General features: G+C 64.0%; 1 protein-coding gene across 3 annotated transcripts; it reads right to left on the bottom strand.

Annotated features, from left to right (window-relative positions):
• Positions 1–600: 600 nt before the first annotated feature.
• On the bottom strand, positions 601–7,131 carry LOC111138992 (ETS variant 3 like). 3 transcript variants are annotated; one of them, XM_022491061.1, is made up of 6 exons: positions 5,114–7,131; positions 4,773–5,010; positions 4,451–4,640; positions 3,990–4,103; positions 1,690–1,696; positions 601–1,596 (listed from the first exon to the last, which is right to left on the bottom strand). In XM_022491061.1, the coding sequence occupies exons 1-6, from the start codon at positions 5,505–5,507 to the stop codon at positions 1,118–1,120; spliced, it is 1,422 nt and encodes a 473-aa protein (XP_022346769.1). In that variant the 5' UTR covers positions 5,508–7,131; the 3' UTR covers positions 601–1,117. The 3 variants fall into 3 exon arrangements, with proteins under 3 accessions (XP_022346769.1, XP_022346768.1, XP_022346770.1); XM_022491060.1 differs by lacking the exon at positions 1,690–1,696 and having other exon boundaries at positions 3,983–4,103; XM_022491062.1 differs by lacking the exon at positions 1,690–1,696 and having other exon boundaries at positions 1,222–1,596; positions 3,983–4,186.
• Between the last annotated feature and the right edge of the window lie 12,809 nt (positions 7,132–19,940).

Here is a 19,940-nt window from a genome sequence, read left to right on the forward strand (position 1 = left end):
GACAGGGCGGCAGCAGAAAGCAAGGTGCACACCCACTCCTGGATGAGGGACCAGGACCCTCTGTGCCCCCTTCGTTCCCGCTCCGCATCCAAGCAAGGAAGGGGAGACAAGTCCTGAGCCTGGTGTGGGCAGCTGAGAGACAGGAGGGTGGTCTGGTTCGCTTGCCTTGGCCCCAGGACACTCTGCCCGTCGGCTCTGCCCTCACACAGCAGGAGCCCCTCTCGCGTGTCCCCCTCCCCTAGCCACCCAGGCTTCTATCAGCTCCGTGTGTCATTCTGAGGCCCCGGGGAGAGAGAAGGGGAGCCTGCCAAGGCCCTCCGTCACCCCACCCCCTTCAAATGTGCTCGGAGGTCTCTCAGGGACCCGAGGGTGGTTCTGGGAAGGCCCTGCTCTGAGCTCGGGGTCCGTCCCTGTGCCTGGTCTCCCACGTGGCTGGCAGGGGGGCGCTCCTCGCCAGGCTTCCATCAGCCTCTTGCTCTGGGGAGGGGATGGTGGTCCCTCTCCCCACCCCTCGCCCCCTCCCACAAGAACCTTGGGTGGCGGTTAGCCCTGCGCCAGGTCAGGGCAGCGGGAGTGGGGTGGGGACACGGTACAAGAGGGCAGGTGGCCAAGGGCATTTTATTCACGGTCTGCTGGGCAGAATTACAGAACCCACGAGGCCAGTCCCTCCCTGCCCCAGGCCCTTGGGTCTCAGGAGTTGGGGGGAGGTGATGACAGAGGAAGTGTCTGCGTGGACAGGAGCTCCCAGGGCTGGTGGAGGAGTGTGAGGAGGGCGGGGCAGAGACTGGGAGTGGGGCCTGGAGGAGGGGCCTGGACCCTAACACTCAGGGCATGCTGACCCCTGACCCCCAACCCAGACGCCCACTTTCTCCCTTTTGTGGGCAGCTGGGGGGCTGGGCCCCTTGAAGAAAGTGGAGATGAAGACTGTCTCCTTAATCTGATTGACAACTGGGTGGGAAGGGGGGGCCTTGCCTCAATCTTCCTCACCCCTACAATGCTCCCCACCTCCTTTTGTCCAGCTCCACCCCTTCAAAGCTGGGCCAGGCAAAGCCAGAAAGGAAGCAGACGAGAGGAGGGATGGAGTTTGGGGGACCCCCACCCCCTATCTCTTCCCCGCCTAAGGAGGGTCCAAGGGCCACACTGCCTTGAAGTTCTCCAGCCGGGGGGACACGAGGCTTTTGTCCCCAGTTTTGGGTCCGTGAATGTCTGAGGAGAAGCCGTCCCTGGGGTCCAGGTGTCTCTTTGCACCCGTCATGGGACAGGGCTTCACCTCCAGGCCCTGGGGCCTCAGCGACAAGAGCCGGAGCCTCTCACCACCCCCCTGTCCCAGCCCAGCCAACAGGGGGAGTCCCAGAAAGGGGTGGGTCCCTGTGAGGCCCCTGGGCCCTGGGAGCAGGGTGTCTGGCTTGGAGGCCCCTGGGAACGGCTGCTCCGGGAGGACAGGAGGCAGGAAGGGCCCTGAGAGGTGGGTCCAGTCGGCAGGGAGGGGGGGTGGGGGGGGAGGGGCGAAGGATGCCAGACTGGGTGGCTGGTCTTGGAGGCTCCCCAGGAGGCAGCAAGGGCTGAGCTTGCAGGGGCCCGGGAGAGAGCCAAGGCCTGGAGAGAGAGCGAGAGGGGGAGAGATCAGGCGGGATGCCCCGCATCTCTACCCACTTCCCTTTCCTCTTCCTGGAAACTTCCTCTCCCCACTGTGCACCTCCCTGTCTTCTTTGCTTGGAGTCTCTTTTCTGGGGGCAGCCTGGCTGAGCCCTTCATGGCCCCTGTACTCTCCTGGGGGCCCCGATGGAGTGCGGCACTTGTGCTGTTACCTCCTGTAGGTCTGTGTCCCCGGCCCAGCCCAGAGGGGGCAGGCCTGCCTGCTGTGCTCTCCCTGGACCCAGCCCCACCGGGCGCTGTTAGGAGCTCAGTGCCCATGTGTGCAACGGCTTGGAAGAGGACGTCCTTTGCCTAATCTCCATGAATCTTGTCCTCACTCCGTCTGGCCTGGAGCAAAGGGCTGAGGCTCTAGTGTGGGGCCCTGGGCTTCTCTGGCTGCCTCTGCTCCCCTAGGAGCCTCCTCCCCGCCGCCCCTCCTCCCAGATCCGCCCTCACACCCCCCTGCCCTCCTGCTCTGTGGGCATCCTGCAGTGGGGTGCCCAGGCCTGGCCCGGGACTCGGGGTGGCTAGCAGAACCTCACACCACTGTCTATGTTTCCAAAGGCCCGACTCCAATCCCTCTAGGTCCCTCCTTCGCAAGGCCACATCCTTTAACCGCAGAGCAGAGTGAGCGCAGCGGTGGGGCTGGACTTAAAAAAAAACTGAAAAAGCACATCAGTTACGACTTCACACACCGGGCAGATTGGAAAGGAACACTCTTTCTGAAGTCGGGGCTCTGAAGGGGAGAATAGGACATGGTCCTGCATGGGGCAGGGGTGCCCCTCCCTGGGTCCCTGGGGTTACCATCCTCCATGTCCCCGGGTCTCCTGAGGCCGCAGCTCTGTCGGCCCTGGGCAGGAGGCTGGGTCGCGGGAGGCTGAGTCGGCGCAGAGGAGCCGGTTCTGAACGAGCTGCCCCTGCCTCACTTCCTGGCGCCTGCTGCCCCTGCCTCCGAATCCTGACCTCTCTTCCTCCCTGAAGCAGTGTCCTGCTGGTAAGGGGCGGCTCTAGCCTTCTGGAATCCCAGTCCAGAAGTGGGCCCGGGGCTGCTCTCCCCTCCTGGGGACCTAAGCCAGGCAGGGCACGTGTGGGTGCCTGAAGAGGGCAGGGAGGAGCACAGAGCTCCCTCCAAGCTGGGGCTCACCAGGGACACATCTCCCCCTCACGGTTTCCCAAAGAGAAAGCTGTGTGCCCGAGGCATTCCCATAGCCGGGGGGTAGGGGGGTGAGGAGTGGGGTGGGGTGGAAGAACAGGGGTGCGGGCTCCGTCTAGCTCCAGGGGCAGGCGGGTGGCCATGCGAGTCCCGGCATGCCCTGGGTGGCCCACACCTACCAGCAGCACTCCGGGGCCCAGAGCCAGGCCCTTCTGGGCGCCCAGCTACCTACGCTGCAGGTAGGGCTAAGGCCAAGGTTCTACCCCCATGAAATTGCTGGGAGAGGAGGAGCAGCAGGTCTGGGACCTCTGTATGGAGCCTTGGGCTACTGGAGGGTCCCTGGGAACTTCCTCACAGAGAGAATCACCTCCCTGTTTACAGCCCTGGGAGAGCTGGCCTCTGCCTCCATTTCCACGGTCTCCCCCTGGGCAGTGCTGGCCTTTCCCAGAACCTCTTTCCTGCCCCAGGGCCTTTGCAGATACTGTTCTCTCTGCTTGCCATGCTCCCCTCCCTCTCTCTCCTGTCGGCCCTCCTTCTCCACCTAGTATGGGTGGCTTGGTTCCGGCCCCATCATCTTCTGCCTAAGTGACCCTCCCCAGCCGACCAGCACCAGACACACACCTCCTGGAACCCCAGCTCTGCATAGACCCCAAGTCATCTTTCTGAGATAAAAATCTCATCACGCCTCTCCCCTCCGGGGGGCCTCCCACCCATGGGGTTCAGTCCCACCCTTAGTGTGGCTCTGAGTCCTCGTGACCGGACACCTGCTGCTTGGCCAGCTTCATCTGCCCCCTCCTCCCTGCCCCACACCCTCCGCATCCCTTGTCCCCGAGCATGGCAGGCCCCCGGGGCGCTTCAGCTTTGCTGCATCTGCTCTCTGCTGTCCCAAAGCTATTCCCTCTGCCTGGGCACCTCCTGCACTTGCTTCGCCAGCCCAGGGGTCGCTCTCCTACAGGACGCCCGCCCCTCCTCTGCGTTCCCGGAGCTCCTGGCTCTTCCCTGAGTCTTGGCCCCGGTCATCGACCATCCAAGCCCGCACACCGGGGGAGTAGCTGGGGCTCGGTTTATGGAAGGGTGAATGGCGCATAGTAATCCTTGTCTCAGCCTCCCACCCTAGTGCTCCAGCACTGGCCCTGGCGGTCCTCCCCTCCTCTGCTTCCCGTCCCTGGGCCCTCTGCAGCCCCAGCACTCACGGGGGGGCGCCGCTGCTGCTCCCTTTCTTGTCCTCAGTGGCCTCTGGCAGCCCGTGGGGGGTCTGGTGTCCAGCCAGCTGCTCAGCCGTGGCCCACTGGGCAAGCAGCAGGCTATGCAGGAGCTGGGGCGGAGGTGAGAAGCAGTGGTGGGGTGGGACGGGCTTGACCGGCCTGCGCTCCCCAGTTCACACGGTGCCCAGAGCCACTTGTCAGCACAATGGAGTGTTCTCAGAATGGTTGTTAAACGGTCACTGCCCACACGCCCGGGGCCTCCCCTGGCACCGCACCACCAGAGGACTGACGCCTGGCAAGGAAGGAGGCGCCCTCACTCCCAGGTGTGTGCTGCACCATGAACCACGCAGGGGTGAGTCACGGCGCTGCTCCTGCCCTTGGGCGCTCAGGGACTACAAGGCAGGGGGAGGGCAGGGGGTCTCCTGGGCGGAAGGGCCCGGGCTGTGGGGGCACCTACCTCGCTGGGCAAGCCCATGGGCAGCAGGGCTGGCTGGAGGAGGGTGGGGGCCCCCAGCAGCACTTGGGGGGGAGGCGGAGCCCACACCTCGCACAGAGGGTAGTTGACCACGACCAGCCTGCTGAAGTTGAACTTGTACGTGAACCGTTTGCCTTTGGTCTTGTGCAGGATCCTCTTGTTGTAGTAGTATCTGCAGGGTCGGAGGTGGAGGGCGCGGGCTTGGCCCAGGGCCAGCGAGCCAAACCCCAGCTGGGGGGGGCGGGGGGTGACAGGGACCCTGACCTCTGACCCCTCGGCCCCGCCCCTGCTCGTCCCCCCTCACCGGAGGGCCCGGCTCAGCTTGTCGTAGTTCATCTGGGGTTTGCACTTCCTGCGGCCCCAGAGGCGGGCCACCTCGTCGGGGTCCTTGATGACGAACTCCCCGTACTCTCCCTGCTGCCAGGCGATGACATGGCGGAACTCCTCCTTCTGCAGCAGCTCCAGGATGAAGTGCCACAGCTGGATCTGCCGGGAGCCCGGGGACGACTCGGCCTTGCAGGCCCAGTCCGGGAAGGCCATGCCTGGGGGCAGGGGTGTGAGTGCCACCCGGCTGCTCGCTCGGAGGCCCCCCGGCCGCCCCCTGCCCCTGCTGCGGGGGGCCTGTGGGGCTTGGCAGAGGCTCACCTGAGATCCAGGGGCTGCCCGGGCCGGCAGGGGCGCCCTCGACTGTGCAGCTGCACTGCATGGTCCTCCCGGGGGGGCAGCGAGGGCCGTGTCTGGGCCTGGTGGGAGGCGGGTGCTGCTGAGGCAGGAGGCGAAGGAGGAAGGCAAGAGAAGTGGGGAGACTCGAGGGGCGAGCGGAGACTGAGGCAGGACCCTGGGGCGGCCCGCCGGCAGGAAGCTCCCCCCACCATCCCGAGGGCCAGGCCGGCTTCCTCTGGGGGTCTCCTCCGGGCCAGGGCTTGGGGCTGAGCCACCTACAGGTGGGTCCCATACCCTGCCCCTGCCGGGGGACGCACACAGGATGGGCTCTCTGTTCAGGGCTCACAGGATCGGAGGTTTCCCCAAGAGAAGACATGAGAAAATGTAATTAATTGGTGGGTCCTGGTCAACCTTGAGGAGATGCGCAAACCTGTAGCTCTGTGGCCCAGGTAGGTGGTTGCGAGTGTGGGGAGACCTGGGATTGTGCTTTTCTCAGCGGGGGTTTGCCGAGCGGGCCCAGGCCTGGTGGGCTGGGGCTGTTCCAGAAGTGGCTGGCAAGGGCATCCACGGGGGGCCAAGAAGTTATCCATGGCGTTCAGTATCTGTCTTCCCCTTGGAGTGGCAGCTCGAAGGCGTCAGGAATCCCCGCCGTCTGGTTCATGGCCGCCGGCTCCCCAGGGGCCTGCCCAGCACTGGCCTCCGACCCGCAAGTGCTCTGTCAGCGTCCACTGAGTTACCGAACCCCGGGCCCCTGGATAGTGGGATCTTGTCTGTCCCCAGACTGGCGGGAGGCATGGCGGTGAGATGGGGGGAGGATGGGGAGCGACCCCCACGGCTGGATCTCGCCTGATGCAAGCCAGGGCCGCGGGAGGAAGTGTTCATATCCTAGAGCCTTCCAGATGGGGTCAAGGCTGGCACTCCGGGCCAGCTCCCACTGTCACTAGGGCAGAGTGTCGGGGGGATGCGGGGTGTGGGCCCGCTCCTGGCGTAGATGGTCCCTGCGTAGATGGTCCCTGCACGGGCAAGATCGTGTGTGCACTGGAGACCAGCTTGGGTGACCTGACTCTGGGTTTGCAGCTCGGGGGAAGTCGGGCAGAGGGAGGGCTGCTCTCGGCTGGAACTTAGGAGGCCAGAAGGTCTGGAGGGCATGTGGAGGCTTGTCTGGAGTGGCCGCCTCACTTCCCAGACAGCTCACCAAGGGAGAGCCTCCTGACGCACGGCTCCTGAGGCACAGCACCTCCTTGCTTGCCGAGGTTCTCAAAGGTTAAGGATCCCCTGGGAATCTCTCCGCAATGCAGATTCTGAGGCTGTGGGGCTGGATGGTGCCTGAGAGTCTGGATTTCTAACATGCTCCTGGGTCCATGGACCCTGCTGTAAGCAGGGACCCTCCTGAGAGCGGAATCGGGGAGGGGGTCAGGACGGCTCGGGATCCCAGACACCTCAGCTGGTGAGACACTCTTGTCCCCCCACCCCAGAGGTCATATGGGTCTCCTGCTTTCCCTTTCCCAGGGTGTCAACGGACAAACTGACAGCTCCTGGGGAAGGTGCTTCTGGGGGTCCCCAGTCTGGCCTGAGCAGAAAGCATCCCTGGAAATTAAGGTGGCCGAGGGCGAGCGGGTCCACGCCTACTTGGAGTCTGCGGGAGTAGGTTTTCCCACCCATCCCTCTGCCGGCTGACATTCTGGAAATTCTCCTGGTTCTTTCCTCCTCTGAAGCGGATGCCTCCACCCCCTCCCACCTTCCTTTCCTGCCTTGTCCATTGGGAAGTTCCTCCTGTCTCAAGTGGGTTGGGAACCTTCCACCTCACCTTAGGAAAATGGGTTGGGAGATGATGGAGGGTAGAGCAGGGAGGGGCGTGGAGGTGAGAGGTCCCAGGGGAACACTGTTCTGTGGAGGGAGCTGGTGGGATTCCTACAGCTGCCCCCGTGCCACTGGTCTGGAGGATTGGAGACTCCAGGGAACCTGGGGGGCTCAATTCTTAAGCATCTGCCTTTGGTCATGATCCTGGGGTCCTGGGATCGAGTCCTACATCAAACTCTCTGCTCAGCGGGGAGCCTGCTTCTCTCTCTGCCTCCCCATGCTCTCTCTCTAATAAATGAATAAAATCTATTTTTAAAAAAGGAGAATGATAAATCCACTGCAGAGCAGACCCTCAGTGTGCCCTGTGCCCTGCCCAGGAATCGACACGCCTGCCCCAAAACCTCATCGGAACTATCTGAGACAGAGCTCAGAGAGGTGGAGGAACTTCTCTAAGGCCACACAGATCTCAAGTGAAAGAGCGGAAAGCAAGACCTTAATTCGAGATATAAAATATTCTGCCACCCAGGTGGGCTACCAATACCCTGTCTGGCCCTCAAAGGGAAAAAAACCCCAAATACAAAAACCAAAGTGGCGTCAGTGGCGAGGTCAAGCCTGCCCTCCCACCCCTCCGCATTTTCCAGCCTCCCCCGTGTTTATGGGAGTCCCTCCTGCATCCCCAAGTCTTTGAGGAGTTTGTCGCCTGGACGTGGACGTCCTCCCTGCCATTGAGTCCTGCCCAACGTCTCCCCTCAAGCCCCCTCCTTCTGTGCTAGAGCCCCGAGGAGCTGACCCCGCCTCAGACAGGCTCTAATCCCCGCTCTGGTGATGAGGCTCCAGAGGCTGGGGGAGGCACCCCGCTCTGTCCCCCAGTCCTGCACCCGAGGCCCCTGGCTTCGTCCCTCCGGTGTTGCCTGGTGCCCAGGGTGAAGGGCTGCAGGCCGGGGTAGGGCTGGTCTCTCCCGGCTCCTACAGCTCCGGGCTGGGGTGGGGAACTATCCAGCAAAAAGGGTCCTAACTCTGGGAAACCCCGTCATTAAAAGGTTGTGGCAACGGCCCCGTGGTCCGCGGCCCGGGCGCCAGCAGTCTCCTTGGCCGATGCGAGGGCTCCTTACAACACATGTAGGGTTTAGGTCAGGATTGAGTAATGCAGCATAGAGAATGCTGGTGACAAGAGAGGGGGAGCCTCATGCCAGGGCGTGGAGCTCGAGGAAATACCCCGGCAGATCTGATCTTTCTGAGTTGAGTCAAGAGGACTGGGGTCCCTGTCCCGCCCGGCACGGGGCTTGGCGTTTCCCCCAAAGCTACGGTACTGAATCTTCACGATAACACCTTGACGTGGCCACTCACAGCCCCATTTTACAGGTGTTGGAAATCAAGGCTCTGAAGAGGAGACGTGCGGAAGATCCCAGGGCGAGGGGCAGAGCTGGCCGGCGGGGAACGGGTCTGTCTGCCTCCGAACTCTGAGCAGTAATCACTCAGGGGGCCCCGGGAGCTGAGGCCGAACCCCGGGAGTGGAGCGCGCGGCTGGGCCCTGGGCCCTGGAGGAGACTTCCCGGTCTCAGCTGAGCTGTGACGCTTGGGGATGCTCTGTCAGATGGGGGGATGGGAAAGACGGGGAGACGCTCAAGAAGAAACAAAGTTGCTAGTTCAAGACTGATGCCGCCTCCCTAACTGAAGAGCCAGACTTGCAGCAGAAGGGGCTTTGCCGCTGGGCCTTCTGAGAGGCCGGCCTGGGTGACTGCGTGGCGGTGTCCTTGGCCTCAGCCGGGTCCTCTCAGCGAGCCCCTGACTGATCTCAGGAGAGCAGCGGAGAGGAAGGGTGCCTGCGGGGCCGGGGCTGTGTACACAGGCTAGGATAAGAGGGTCACAGTGGGGAGACAAGCCCAGAAGGGGACAGTGGAAACACAGAGATGACAGCCTCCAGGTTGGGGGCAGGGTTAGGCTGGTCAGCGTGGAGCCAACTGCCCGGCCCCTGCCCCCCCCGCTATCAAATCCCAATCTGATTAGAAGCCTCTAGTCTGTCCCCTTGATCTCAGTCCCAAGTGGAGAGTAGGTAGTCCTGAGACCTCCCTAATGCTATTAGCTAAAGCTGCTTAGGTAGGGGTGCGAGGGGCGAGGGGCGGGGGGTGCGGGGGAGGGCCAAGCCAACCACCTTTTCCCCTGGGGGTCTGGGGGAGGGGCAGGGATAGATATTCTTTCTTCCCGAGCCCCCAGGGCATCTTGCTCCTTGGCCAAGTCCCCAAGCCCAGGGAGCCCTTCCTGGTGCTCCTCCAGCTGATCCCCTCCCCCGTAACGTCAGCCCTTCCTGCCAGCCCCCCTCCCGGACACGTGCCCCTCCTTGCCGCTCCCCTAGAAGGGTCCCCAGGCAGGCCTGCTTCTCCCACAGCTGTTACCCCTTCAGGGGCCTTCGGGTCCCAGGCTGCTGCGTCCCCCACACACCCCCAGCCTGGTCTCTTGCAGACCCTCCGACTCTGGTCTCTGCGTCCCTGGGGGCCGTGGGCTAGAAAAGGTTTGTGCAACCACGAGCAGAAATGAAAAGCCAGACCCCCGCAGGCCCTATGCCAGACCTGTCGGAAGGGCAGCTGAAGGCTGAGGGGAAAGTGGCCTAGCCCTGGGGCCAGGGTTGGGGGAAGGGCCCTGGGGGTCAGGAGGCAGGCTCCCAGCCCCGCACCCTCCCCTCTCCCCTCTCTGGTCTCTGTTCCCCTTGCTTTGACCTTTTCATCTTCAGCTCATTTCCTGCTTCCTGACTATTTCTTCTCTCTCCTTTCCAGTCCCGTCCACCAGGCTTCTCGAGTCTTCCCTCCCTGGCGTCTGCTCCGTCCTGTTCTGTCTCGGTTTCGAGGCTGTTCCTTCTCCGTCTGTTTCTCGAGACCGCACCATGTGCCCAGCCCCAGCCCCCGCTCCAGCCTCTCCCCGAGCTCCTGCCCTCTGTCTCACCCATCCTTCGGAGCTGGAGGAGCTGGAAACGGAATGCAGGCCCCCCAGCTGCCTGGCCCGACCTCTGCAGCCCCCTCACACCACCTGCCTCCCTCCCAATGCCCCCCAGCGCTGCACCCCTCCCGGGGCAACCCCAGGCTCATTTCCTTTCATCTCATTCCTGGCAGGCAGCTGCGCCCCGGGGATCCCCCTGCCTGGACATCCCCGGTCCTTCCCTTTGTCCACCCCCAACCCACCTAGGGACAAGAAATCCCCTCCAGCAGGCGCTGAGGTGGCCGAGGAGCCAGGCCAGGCCGGCCGGAGGAAGTGAAACTCTCAGCCAAATGCTCAGCTGGGATGGCGGGCAGCAGGGTCTGAGCACACCGGGACCAGTGTTTCAGGACCTCGCCAGCTGCTGGGGGCTTCTGCCACCTTCTGACTCACCCCCTCAAACCCCAGTTGACGTCCAGCCTCCACCTCAACCCTGTCTTCACCCCAATCCTAGTGAACCCTGTCTTCCACTTCCACTAAGCCCCGAGCCTGAGTGAGGACCCCCTCCCCACCGGCCCCATGGCCCCCAAGCAGGGCCAGAAAGGCACTTGGACCTGGGACAACCGGGGTCCCACACTCCTCCCTGGCCCTGCTCTTGTCCTTTGGGAGGGGCTGAGGGGGCCGGCGCGCTTCACTCCGCCTCTCTAGCCTCACGGATCCTCCACCTGCCCTAGGGCCCAGGGCTCTCAGACTAAAGTCTTCTTGGACCCAGCTCTTGGGAAGGATGCCAGGAGTCAGAGGAAGGGAGACAAGCCAGCACAGGGGACAGAATCCCCCTACCCTGTCTGAGGTTTCAATCCAGTTCACACCAGCCTGGCTTAGATGGGAGCCCAGCCTTAACTCTCCAACCCCGGGACGTCTGCCCACCCCCTGCCTGCTCCTCCCCATCCCCAGGCTGGGGTGCCCACACCCCCACATCAGTCCTCACCCTCAGCCCTGCGGATGGTGCGGTGAGCTCTGGGTGAGCTGCTGCAGGTAGAGCCCGCAGGGACACCTGAGCCCGTCCTCCCCTCGGGCCCAGCCTGACTGGACCCCGTGAATGCCAGGAGTCCCGTCTGCCCCAGCAAGCTGACACCTGACCCCACCAGCGCCAGAGGGGGGAACAGCTGTCTTTGTGAGCTCCCCACTTCTTTCTGCCCTGACTGCCTGGCCCCTGGCTCTGCGGCTGTCCCACAGCTGATGGAGGAGGAGGTGGCCCCCTTGCAGACAGTCTCAGTGTGGCCCCGGGGCACTTGTCTCCACCAGCACCCCTGTCTCCTTACGAGCCCCCTTCCCCCGCGTCTCCTAACAAGCCCCCTTCCCGATGGCTCCACAGTGGGGTCCACAGCTGGGGCAGGGTGGGGGGGCAGGCCATCCCCCTGCCACCAGAGTCCCTTACCTCGGTGCAGCGGCGGTCCCTGGCTCCGTCCCCGCTTCCGCAGGCGCACTCTTCGCCCAGCGGCCCTCGCGCATCACACCCGAGTTAGGGTTACTTAAAATGAGAGCGGGATCTCCAAGCTCCCAGGGGAGCTGATGTGGTTTTCAGTCAATAGCATTAACCCTTCAGGGGCCAGTGGCACGATGGCCTGCGCCCCCTCCAGCTCAGCGAGGGCTGGAGTGGGAGAGGGTCTCTCTCGGTGGGTTCTTAGCATCTAGAGCCTGCCTCGGGGGCTAGTGGCTCCAAAAACATGGGGCCAACGCAGATGCTGCTGAGAAGGCCGCATGTCCTCAGTTCCAGGAAAAGGGACCCTGAAGGGCAGGGAAGTCCTTCCAGCTGTCTACCCTTCCCTAGACAACCAGCCCTTCTCTCAGGGAGCTTTCTGTGGCGATAGAGCCCAGGCCTGGATGAGCGCCCCCTTCGAGACCTGGGCCTCTTCCCACCTGGGTCCCAGGCCCCGGACCTGTTCACAGGGTGCCCTGAACCCTCACCTCGGATGTCGTCTCTGAGCTGCGCCCGTGAGAGGCTATGAATGGTTTACCCCGTGTGTAAGCACTTAGCCTATCTCTTTCTTCCTGGAGTTCTGGAAGATGATTCTTCCCTTTCTCTACTAATGTGACTCAAAGCTAGACAGCAAGAAGAACTTCCAGATCAGGCATAATAAACCAGATTATGGGGCATCGGAGACCCTGCTATGGAAGCAGCAGGATGGATTCCAGAACACACCGGGAGGGGGACGCTTGCCCTTGGGAGAGGCTTCTCAGGGGAACAGAGAGCCTCTGTCTTTAAAGTCCTGGGGACGACTGTCGGGCCGGAGCCCGTCTCCCCAGTGTCCTGCAGGGAGGGAGGTTGGCGGCTGTCATCAGGGAATCAATATGATTTTCTTGTTTTCCTCCTTGGCTGTGGAAGGCCAGGTTGCCCTCCCACCCCTCATGATGCAGCCCCTCCCAGCCCTGAACTGATGGAGGGCCACGGATTCAATTCTGGGGGTTGTTTTCTGGTTAAATCAACCGAAGCTAACGTGACGGAAAGGTGAGAGAGGGACAGGGTGATTGATGGGAGAGACAGATCGCTGGGGGCCACAGGGAGAGGGTCCGGGGCCGGGGGGGGGGGGGGGGGACCCCGAAAGGGGGGGCGGGGGTCGGGGGGGGGCCAAGGGGGGGGGGGGGGGGGGGGGGGGGGGGGTGGGGACACCGAATGGGTGTGCAGTTGTTGGATGCAGGCCAAGGGGAGAAGGATTGGCGAGGACCGGGCAGCCTTGACCTCCAAGGAGGACGCAGAGTGGCCGCGTGGGGCTGAGCTTGGCCCTAAGACTGGGACCCGTATCGCCCTTCGGGGCTGGGGGCCTGTCCTCATCCCCTGGGCGGTCCCACCCTTCGGCACCTTCACCCCACTCCAGCTCCCTCCTCTAAGGGCTTGGGACCGCTGGAGTTACTGGGAGCCGGTAGGGGCCAAGGCCCAGAGGATGCAGGGAGGAAGAGCTCTCCCCGTCTCTCCACCGAGGCCCTGCCCAGACCTTCGGCTCTGCAGGGGGCAGCTGGGACCTCCGTCTGGGGCTGCGTTCTACACCGAGTTGCTCAGGTTCCCCTGGGAGGCAGCACCTGGGCGGCCTCCAGGGAAGGAGGCTCCTGGCTTCTCTGCTTTCCCACTTCCTGCCGTCACCCCGGCTCCAAGGAAAGTCCCCCTGTGTCACCAGCTGCGAGTCCTTGCGGGAACCAGACCGACTGCCTCTGAGCCGAAGGACGGTTTTCACCTTTCCTCTTGGGCCGCTCTGCAGACTTCCCTGCCCACTTCCTCCCATATTCCCGGAAACCTGGTCAAAGCGGCAGCCCCCGGCTCCGTCCACGTCCCGCACTGACAGGAGGCTGGGCCTGGGCGGGGGCGGGCGGGGGGGGGCAGGAAGCCGAGGGCTTGGCGCAGACGCTGGCTTCTGGGCTGACACACGGGACCTCCTGCTTCTTCCCCAAGACAGAGGTGAATGGCCTAGTGTCCTCTGGGGATGGGGTCCCCTTCCCAAATCCAGCCCTTTCCTTTGTTCTGTGAGCACCTGAGGGCGGGTGCCAGGGCCTGGTCCAGAGCCTGTGCCCGGGGCTGCCCCCGCAGGGACCGCTGAGTGATGTCCCGAAAGGCCCCCACCGGCTTCTCCCGCTCTAGCCAATCCCGCTCCCCTGGCTGAGAGCGGGGACCCTGTTCAGAGCTGCCCTCAAACCCCCAGCTTAACCGTGATTGACTCCTTGCGGCTGCTCAGCTCCCCCGCATTTTCCGGCCAGTGACGCAATGACGGGCGCTGAGCAAGGTGCGGTGGGGACCCCTGCCCCACTGGGAGGCCACGGTCTGCAGAAGGCAGCCCTTCCCACTCTGGGGGTCTCGCAGGGCCCACCTGGGGGCAACTGTCCAGCGGCGGAGGGAGGGCCCGCTCCCCTGCCTGCCCTGAGGGCTTGTGGGCACAGACTCGGGGAAGCCAAGGAGGTTCCCTCTGAGCCTGAAGGAGAAGCTTCTGGCTGCAAATAGTGACCGCCATACGGGAGCCACCCAGCACCAGCCTACGGGTGCCGGGTGACACTGCGGATCCAGGCCTCATCGCCTCGCATGGACCCTCTCAGGCCTCACTTGGGCCTCAGCAGCCCCTGACTTACAGCAGGCAGGCCGGGAGACACGGGGCAGGCTCGGACCCGGGGGGGCCTGCTCATGGGGCTGCACGGGGTGCGGGGGGTGGGGGCACAGGCATGAGGACCGGGAGGAAGGAGAGGAAAAGGGCCCTCTGCTCCCTCTCCGCCAGGATGCGGCCCTGGGTCCTGGTGGCCAGTGGAGTGGGGCAGGGGACGGGTCTCTGGGCTAGGCCAACCGGGGCAGTGGTGACTGGATTCAGCGGGGAGAAGACGACTAGGGACACCCCTGAATAATGGGGTCAGGGGGCAGGGACACCCCTAAATAAGGGGATGAGGGGGAAGGGACACCCTTGAATAAGGGGGTCAGGGGGCAGGGACACCCCTGAATAATGGGGTCAGGGGGAGGGGACACGCTTGAATAAGGGGGTCAAGGGGCAGGGACACCCCTGAATAACGGGGGATCAGGTCCCCGGTGGCCACTATGGAGGAGGACTGGGGACCTCAGGAGTGGAGGCCGAGGCCGAGGGAGGACAGGAAGAGGAGGCGGGCACAGGCTAGGCTGAGGCACCTGGGAAGCAGCCTCCAAACCAGGGTGGGGGAGGGGAGGCGGCGCGTGCGGACGTGGAGTCCATGGCTGTGGTGTCGCTGGAGGCTCTTCATGTCCCATTAGTGGCAATGGAAGGTGACATGCGGGATCAATACCAATCCAGGCAACAGACTCCCAGTAATAAACCCATTTCACTCACACGCCCTCACCCCCGCCGGTCGCCCCCAAGAGAGGGAGCCAGGGCTTCCCCCACCTGACCCCCTCTCTGGCGAGGCAGCGCCCAGATCCGTCCCCAGCCCTGGCACCAGGGCAGGGTGGGGGCCCCAGCCTGGGAAGGGTTGCTGGCAGGGTGGGCTTATGTGTGTAGCCGGTTCTGTGGTGTGTGGGGTGGCGGCCCCCACAGGGCCTGTCTGGGCGCCCTCTACCTGCCCCCAACAAGCCAGCCTCACCACGCTCTCCCTGGGGTCCCGTGGAGCCCACCGCTCTCCCCCCTCTAGCGTGTCCCGGGCTCCGCCGTCTCCGAGCTCCGGGGAGGTGCCGCTCAGCTTGGGGGTCCGCCTTGTCCTCCCTGGGGGGTGGGGGGCTCCGGGAGGAGTGGGGCCCCCCTCCCAAACCCCGAGCCTACTTCCAGTGCAGAACAGGGAGAGCTCTGGAATGCGCTGAGCGGTTCCCCTGCGGGTCCGGTGAAGGCGTCGTTGTGGCCCTGGCTCCTGGGGCTGAGCGTGGCGGCCGTGTGGGTGGCTGTCTGGGCCTGGCAGCGGGCGCGTGTCTGTGTGTCTCTGGGGGCTCCCTGCGGGTTCGCACGTGGGTGTGGGAGCCTGGCTCTGTCCATGGTTCCGTGGGTGTCCGCTGGAGGCGCGGGTCCTGCTTTGCTCTGAGCCTGCCGGTGAGCCTCTCTGTGCAGCTGTGCGTGCGTGTGTGCGCACCCATCTTGGTCTTCTCGTGCACGAGGCAGATGCCATCCAAACTCTTTGTGTTTGGACCCAAACCCTGCCCTGCTCCAGGCCCCTGAGCTGGGCCTGAGGCCTGAGGGTCCCACCTTGCCTGGGCCAGAGAGCTTGCCCAGACGTGGGAGTTTTGGCACCAACACGGACGGCCCGCACACCCCAGGACGGTCCTTCCAGCTCCTTCCAGGCCTGGGCGGCAGGAGGCCAGAGCCAAGGGCGGGAGTATGCAGAGAGGCGGGGTGTGGAGGCCAGATGGAGGAGCTGGGAGTGTCGAGGCATGGGAATGGAAGAACTGGGAAAGGATGGGAAAAGCCGTGGGAGCAGCAGGAGGGATGCAGGAGACACAGGACCAGGCACCTGCCCAGAGCTCGGAGAGGGCGGAGCCCTGGACACGCTGTTGGGGGGGAGCGGTGGGCGCCACGGGACCCCAGGCAGAGCGTGGTGAGGCTGGCTTGTTGGGGGCCGGTAGTGGGCGCCCAGACAGACCCTGGGGGCCGCCACCCCACCCCCAACCCTGCTTGCTCTGCCTGTCACGGGCAGGCGGGTGTGCGGTGTGAGTGTGCGGCGTGAGTGTGCAGGCGGGTGTGTGGTGTGAGTGTGCGGTGTGAGTGTGCGGCGTGAGTGTGCGGCGTGAGTGTGCAGGCGGGTGTGCGGTGTGAGTGTGCAGGCGGGTGTGCGGTGTGAGTGTGCAGGCGGGTGTGCGGTGTGAGTGTGGGCGTGAGTGTGGTGTGAGTGTGCGGTGTGAGTGTGCAGGCGGGTGTGCAGTGTGAGTGTGCAGGCGGGTGTGCAGTGTGAGTGTGCAGGTGAGTGTGCGGCAGGCGGGTGTGCGGTGTGAGTGTGCGGTGTGAGTGTGCAGTGTGAGTGTGCAGGCGGGTGTGCAGTGTGAGTGTGCGGCGTGAGTGTGCAGGCGGGTGTGCAGTGTGAGTGTGCAGGCGGGTGTGCAGTGTGAGTGTGCGGTGTGAGTGTGTGGCGTGAGTGTGCAGGCGGGTGTGCAGTGTGAGTGTGCAGGCGAGTGTACGGTGTGAGTGTGCAGGCGGGTGTGCGGTGTGAGTGTGCGGCGTGAGTGTGCAGGCGGGTGTGCGGTGTGAGTGTGCGGCGTGAGTGTGCTGGCGGGTGTGCGGTGTGAGTGTGCAGTGTGAGTGCAGGCGGGTGTGCAGTGTGTGTGCGGTGTGAGTGTGCGGCGTGAGTGTGCAGGCGGGTGTGCAGCGTGAGTGTGCAGGCGGGTGTGCAGTGTGAGTGTGCAGCACGAGTGTGCAGGCGGGTGTGCAGGTGAGTGCGCGGCGTGAGTGTGCAGGCAGGTGTGCAGTGTGAGTGTGCAGGCGGGTGTGCAGTGTGTGTGCGGCGTGAGTGTGCAGTGTGTGCAGTGTGAGTGTGCGGCGTGAGTGTGCAGGCGGGTGTGCAGTGTGAGTGTGCGGTGTGAGTGTGCAGGAGGGTGTGCAGTGTGAGTGTGCGGTGTGAGTGTGCAGGCAGGTGTGCGGTGTGAGTGTGCAGTGTGAGTGTGCAAGCCCTGCTCTCCTCGCGGGGGCTGGGCGGCCCGGGGCGGTGGGCCCGGGTGGCGTGGGGGGCGGGAGGCTGGGCTGCTCCTAGTGTCTTCAGGTCTCACAACTCCACCAGGATGGTCCAAGCCGGCCTTTCCCATGGAATTCCCAGTCCTCACCTCCAGGCCGGCCTGGGGTCTCCAGGAAATTCCATTGACTAAATCTGTACCTTTGCCCCTGCTCCTGAACTTGACCTCTTCTCTGGGGTGGAGGCAAGAGGGCGCCTTCTGACCCCGGCCGCTCCCACCCTCGGCCCTCATCCCTCCTCTCCCTCCCGCTGCCGCCCAGGCTGCACAGGTGAGCAAAGGCGCCGGCAAATCTCCCTTCTGCAGAAGTCTCTGCTCAGACAGTCCTGGGGTCCAGCCGGCCGAGGGGCCCCAGTCTCTGCCCAGAGACGTCCCCCGCTGTTCTGTCTCGAGGCTGCGCTGTTCAAATCACCCTGACATCGGCCCTTTGGCACCTTGGAGGTGTTTGAGGGGTGGTGCCAGTGATCATGGAGATTTCCTTGTCTTTAGAGGTCACCCAAGGCTTTGATCTGTTTTATAAACCGAGTTCTCCGGAGAAGGTCTGGAGACAGAGCCGCTCCAATGTTAAGAATTTTTGCAGTCTCGTCCCTCCGGACACGGGCAGGTGCTTGTGGAAGAGGAGGAACAGGCACCCACTCTCCGCACGCCTGCTGTGGAGGGCGTGTCTGGGGTGTAGACCGTTCACCTGGGCAGGGACTCCGGGGTACCTGGAGCCCCGACTGCGGGCTAGAAGGAAGACGTGGCTGCGGGTGTGCATTCCCTCGGCCACAGACCCCAGACCCCGGGTCCAGGGAACCGTTCGCAAATTATAATCTCAGGGTCACCTGCCCCTCTGCTCGACTGGCCTGTGACCTGAGTTCTGAAAGATGGTCAGGACCCTTCTCTGCTTGCTCCTCTCTGGGCCTTGTCTTTTTGTCTTTTGTGTGGGTCTTCCTGTCTGGTCCTCAGATGGCTCTGTGTCTTCCTGCAGGTGGGGGCCCAGGAAGCCATGAGCTGTTGCTTCTCAGACTGGGGGCTCCCTGGGGGGGCTATCTCTCCCCCTTTCAGGCTGCAGACCCCTGGGGAGGGTGAGCTCCCTTCTGTGCCTGGGCTCCAGGGGTGGGGGACTGGGTTGGGGCAAGGATGGGGAGAGCAGGAGAGGTAGGAAGGGGGGCACATGAGGCAGGTCCGATGGGCGCGACCCTAGTTGAAGAGGTGGGAGGAGACAGGATGCAAGGGCTAGTGGAGGGACGCCCATAAGCCTGGTTGGGGGGCAGCAAGTTCGAGGTCCCAGTCGGGGGGCAGGGGTGGGGTGGTGAGACGAGGTGGTGCGAGCTAAGGCCCAGGGCATCTGCTTCCCCAGCTCTGCCCTGGGCCTTGGAGCCCAGGAGGGCAGACACTTCCACTCTCTGGCTGGAGCCAGGGAGGGCTTCTTGAGAGCGGAGAGCTTGGGGGCTGGTCCCCGTCCACCACCCGCCCCAAACACCAACCCAGGGCAGGCTAACCAAACTCCGATCTATACAAGCTGTGTGTTAAGGAGCTCCGCGTCAGGCTGGTAAAAGAAACAAGGAGAGAGAAGGGAAGCCCGGAGAGTGCAGAGCTCAAATGAGACCCGAGATAAAGCAATTACCTGATCAATACGGGTGAAATTGAGTAATCTAGCAGATCAATACCGTGGGCAGGCGGCGGGAGGTGGGGGGCTCCTGCCCATTCCTGCCGCAGCCCCCACCCACTGCTCGAGACTTCATCTCTGCGTCTGCCTCAGCCTCTGGCCCCACAGAGGACCCCCTGTGCCCCCCACCCCTGCCCTGGGCTTAGGCTGCCAACCACCCACCCCCTCTCCCCTCATCCCCTCCCTCACCTCCCTCTCCTCCCTTCCCAAGCTGACGCCTCCTCACCAGTCCTTCTGGGCCGCTGCCCCTGATGCCATCCCCTCTTTCTCCTACTCCCGCACTGGGGGCCACAGCCCAAGCCAGCTGCATGCCCAGCTGCCCGCCTGTGTCCTGGGGGCATCAGCTAGGGCTCTCTGAGGACAAGAACTAGGTCTGCAGTGGTCAGACCTGACTGGAGGGAGAGTGCCTCGCTCACTGGAAACACACCCTAACCTCTCCAGGGCCGAGCACTCCCCTCTGAGCCCCACTCCGGGGCAGGGAGCTGGGCGGAGGCCCCAAAGGTGGCCTGCAGGTGCCGGCAGGGAAGGGCACTAGCCCACTAGCCCGTCTGGGGACTGCCCAAGGTTAGACAGGGACTCAGGGCTCTGGTTTTTTCCAGAAGAGGGGGGAGCGTGGGAACACCTGAGCTCCTGCCCGCCAGCTGCCGGCCTTGAAAATTCCCCGGACCAGGAACGTGCTGGGGATGAAGAGACAGGCCCCGGCACTGGGGGGCGGTGAGGGGGCGGCGTGGGCGTGGGGAGGGCCTCTTGATTACCCCGTGGGACCTGAGCTCCTGATGTGTACGGAGTGTCTTAATTTGACTTTGAAACCCCAGGACAGAGCGTGGCACGGGGTGAATCCATGAGCGACTCCTGTCACTGGGCCATCAGCTGCCTCGCATTTCCGTGCATTACGTTGGCTTGTCTGTCCCCTAAGGGTGAATCCCTGGAGGGCAGGGACCCGCTGGCTGCAGGACCCATGCGTGGCTGAGGCTGTTCCAGGAGGCCCCCCCTACCCCCTGTCCAGTTTCTCAAGTCCTGATCCCACCAGATCCCCTTAGGGAAATCAGGGGCCTCTTTTCAGCCACTCAGAAACCCCTGCCTTCCGTCCAGGGGCTGTCCCAGGGCCTGTGTGTCACTGCCGGCCCAGAGGCAGGGAGGTGCTGGCGGGGGGGCGTGGACCTTGGAGTCAGAAACACAACGCGGGCTGGGTCCTGGTTTGGTGACTCACGAGCAGGGCTGACCTTGAGCAATTCACTTCACTTCCTTGACCTTCCTTTCCTTCACCTGCAGAATGGGGACAGTAACAGGTGTGCGCTGCAGAGGGC

Source organism: Enhydra lutris, unplaced genomic scaffold (genome assembly GCF_002288905.1).
Source record: "Enhydra lutris kenyoni isolate GAN:26980312 unplaced genomic scaffold, ASM228890v2 scaffoldscaffold94, whole genome shotgun sequence".
NCBI lineage: Eukaryota > Metazoa > Chordata > Mammalia > Carnivora > Mustelidae > Enhydra > Enhydra lutris.

Bases quoted from the DNA above. Each gene is read 5' to 3' on its own strand.
- LOC111138992 (XM_022491061.1), bottom strand. From the start codon at position 5,507: ATGTCTTCTCTTGGGGAAACCTCCGATCCTGTGAGCCCTGAACAGAGA. The intron at 5,011-5,113 runs GTGAGCCTCTGC...CCCTGCCCCCAG, and splicing joins GGGCAGCCCCTGGATCTCAG to GCATGGCCTTCCCGGACTGG. The intron at 4,104-4,450 runs GTAGGTGCCCCC...CCTCCGCCCCAG, and splicing joins CCATGGGCTTGCCCAGCGAG to CTCCTGCATAGCCTGCTGCT.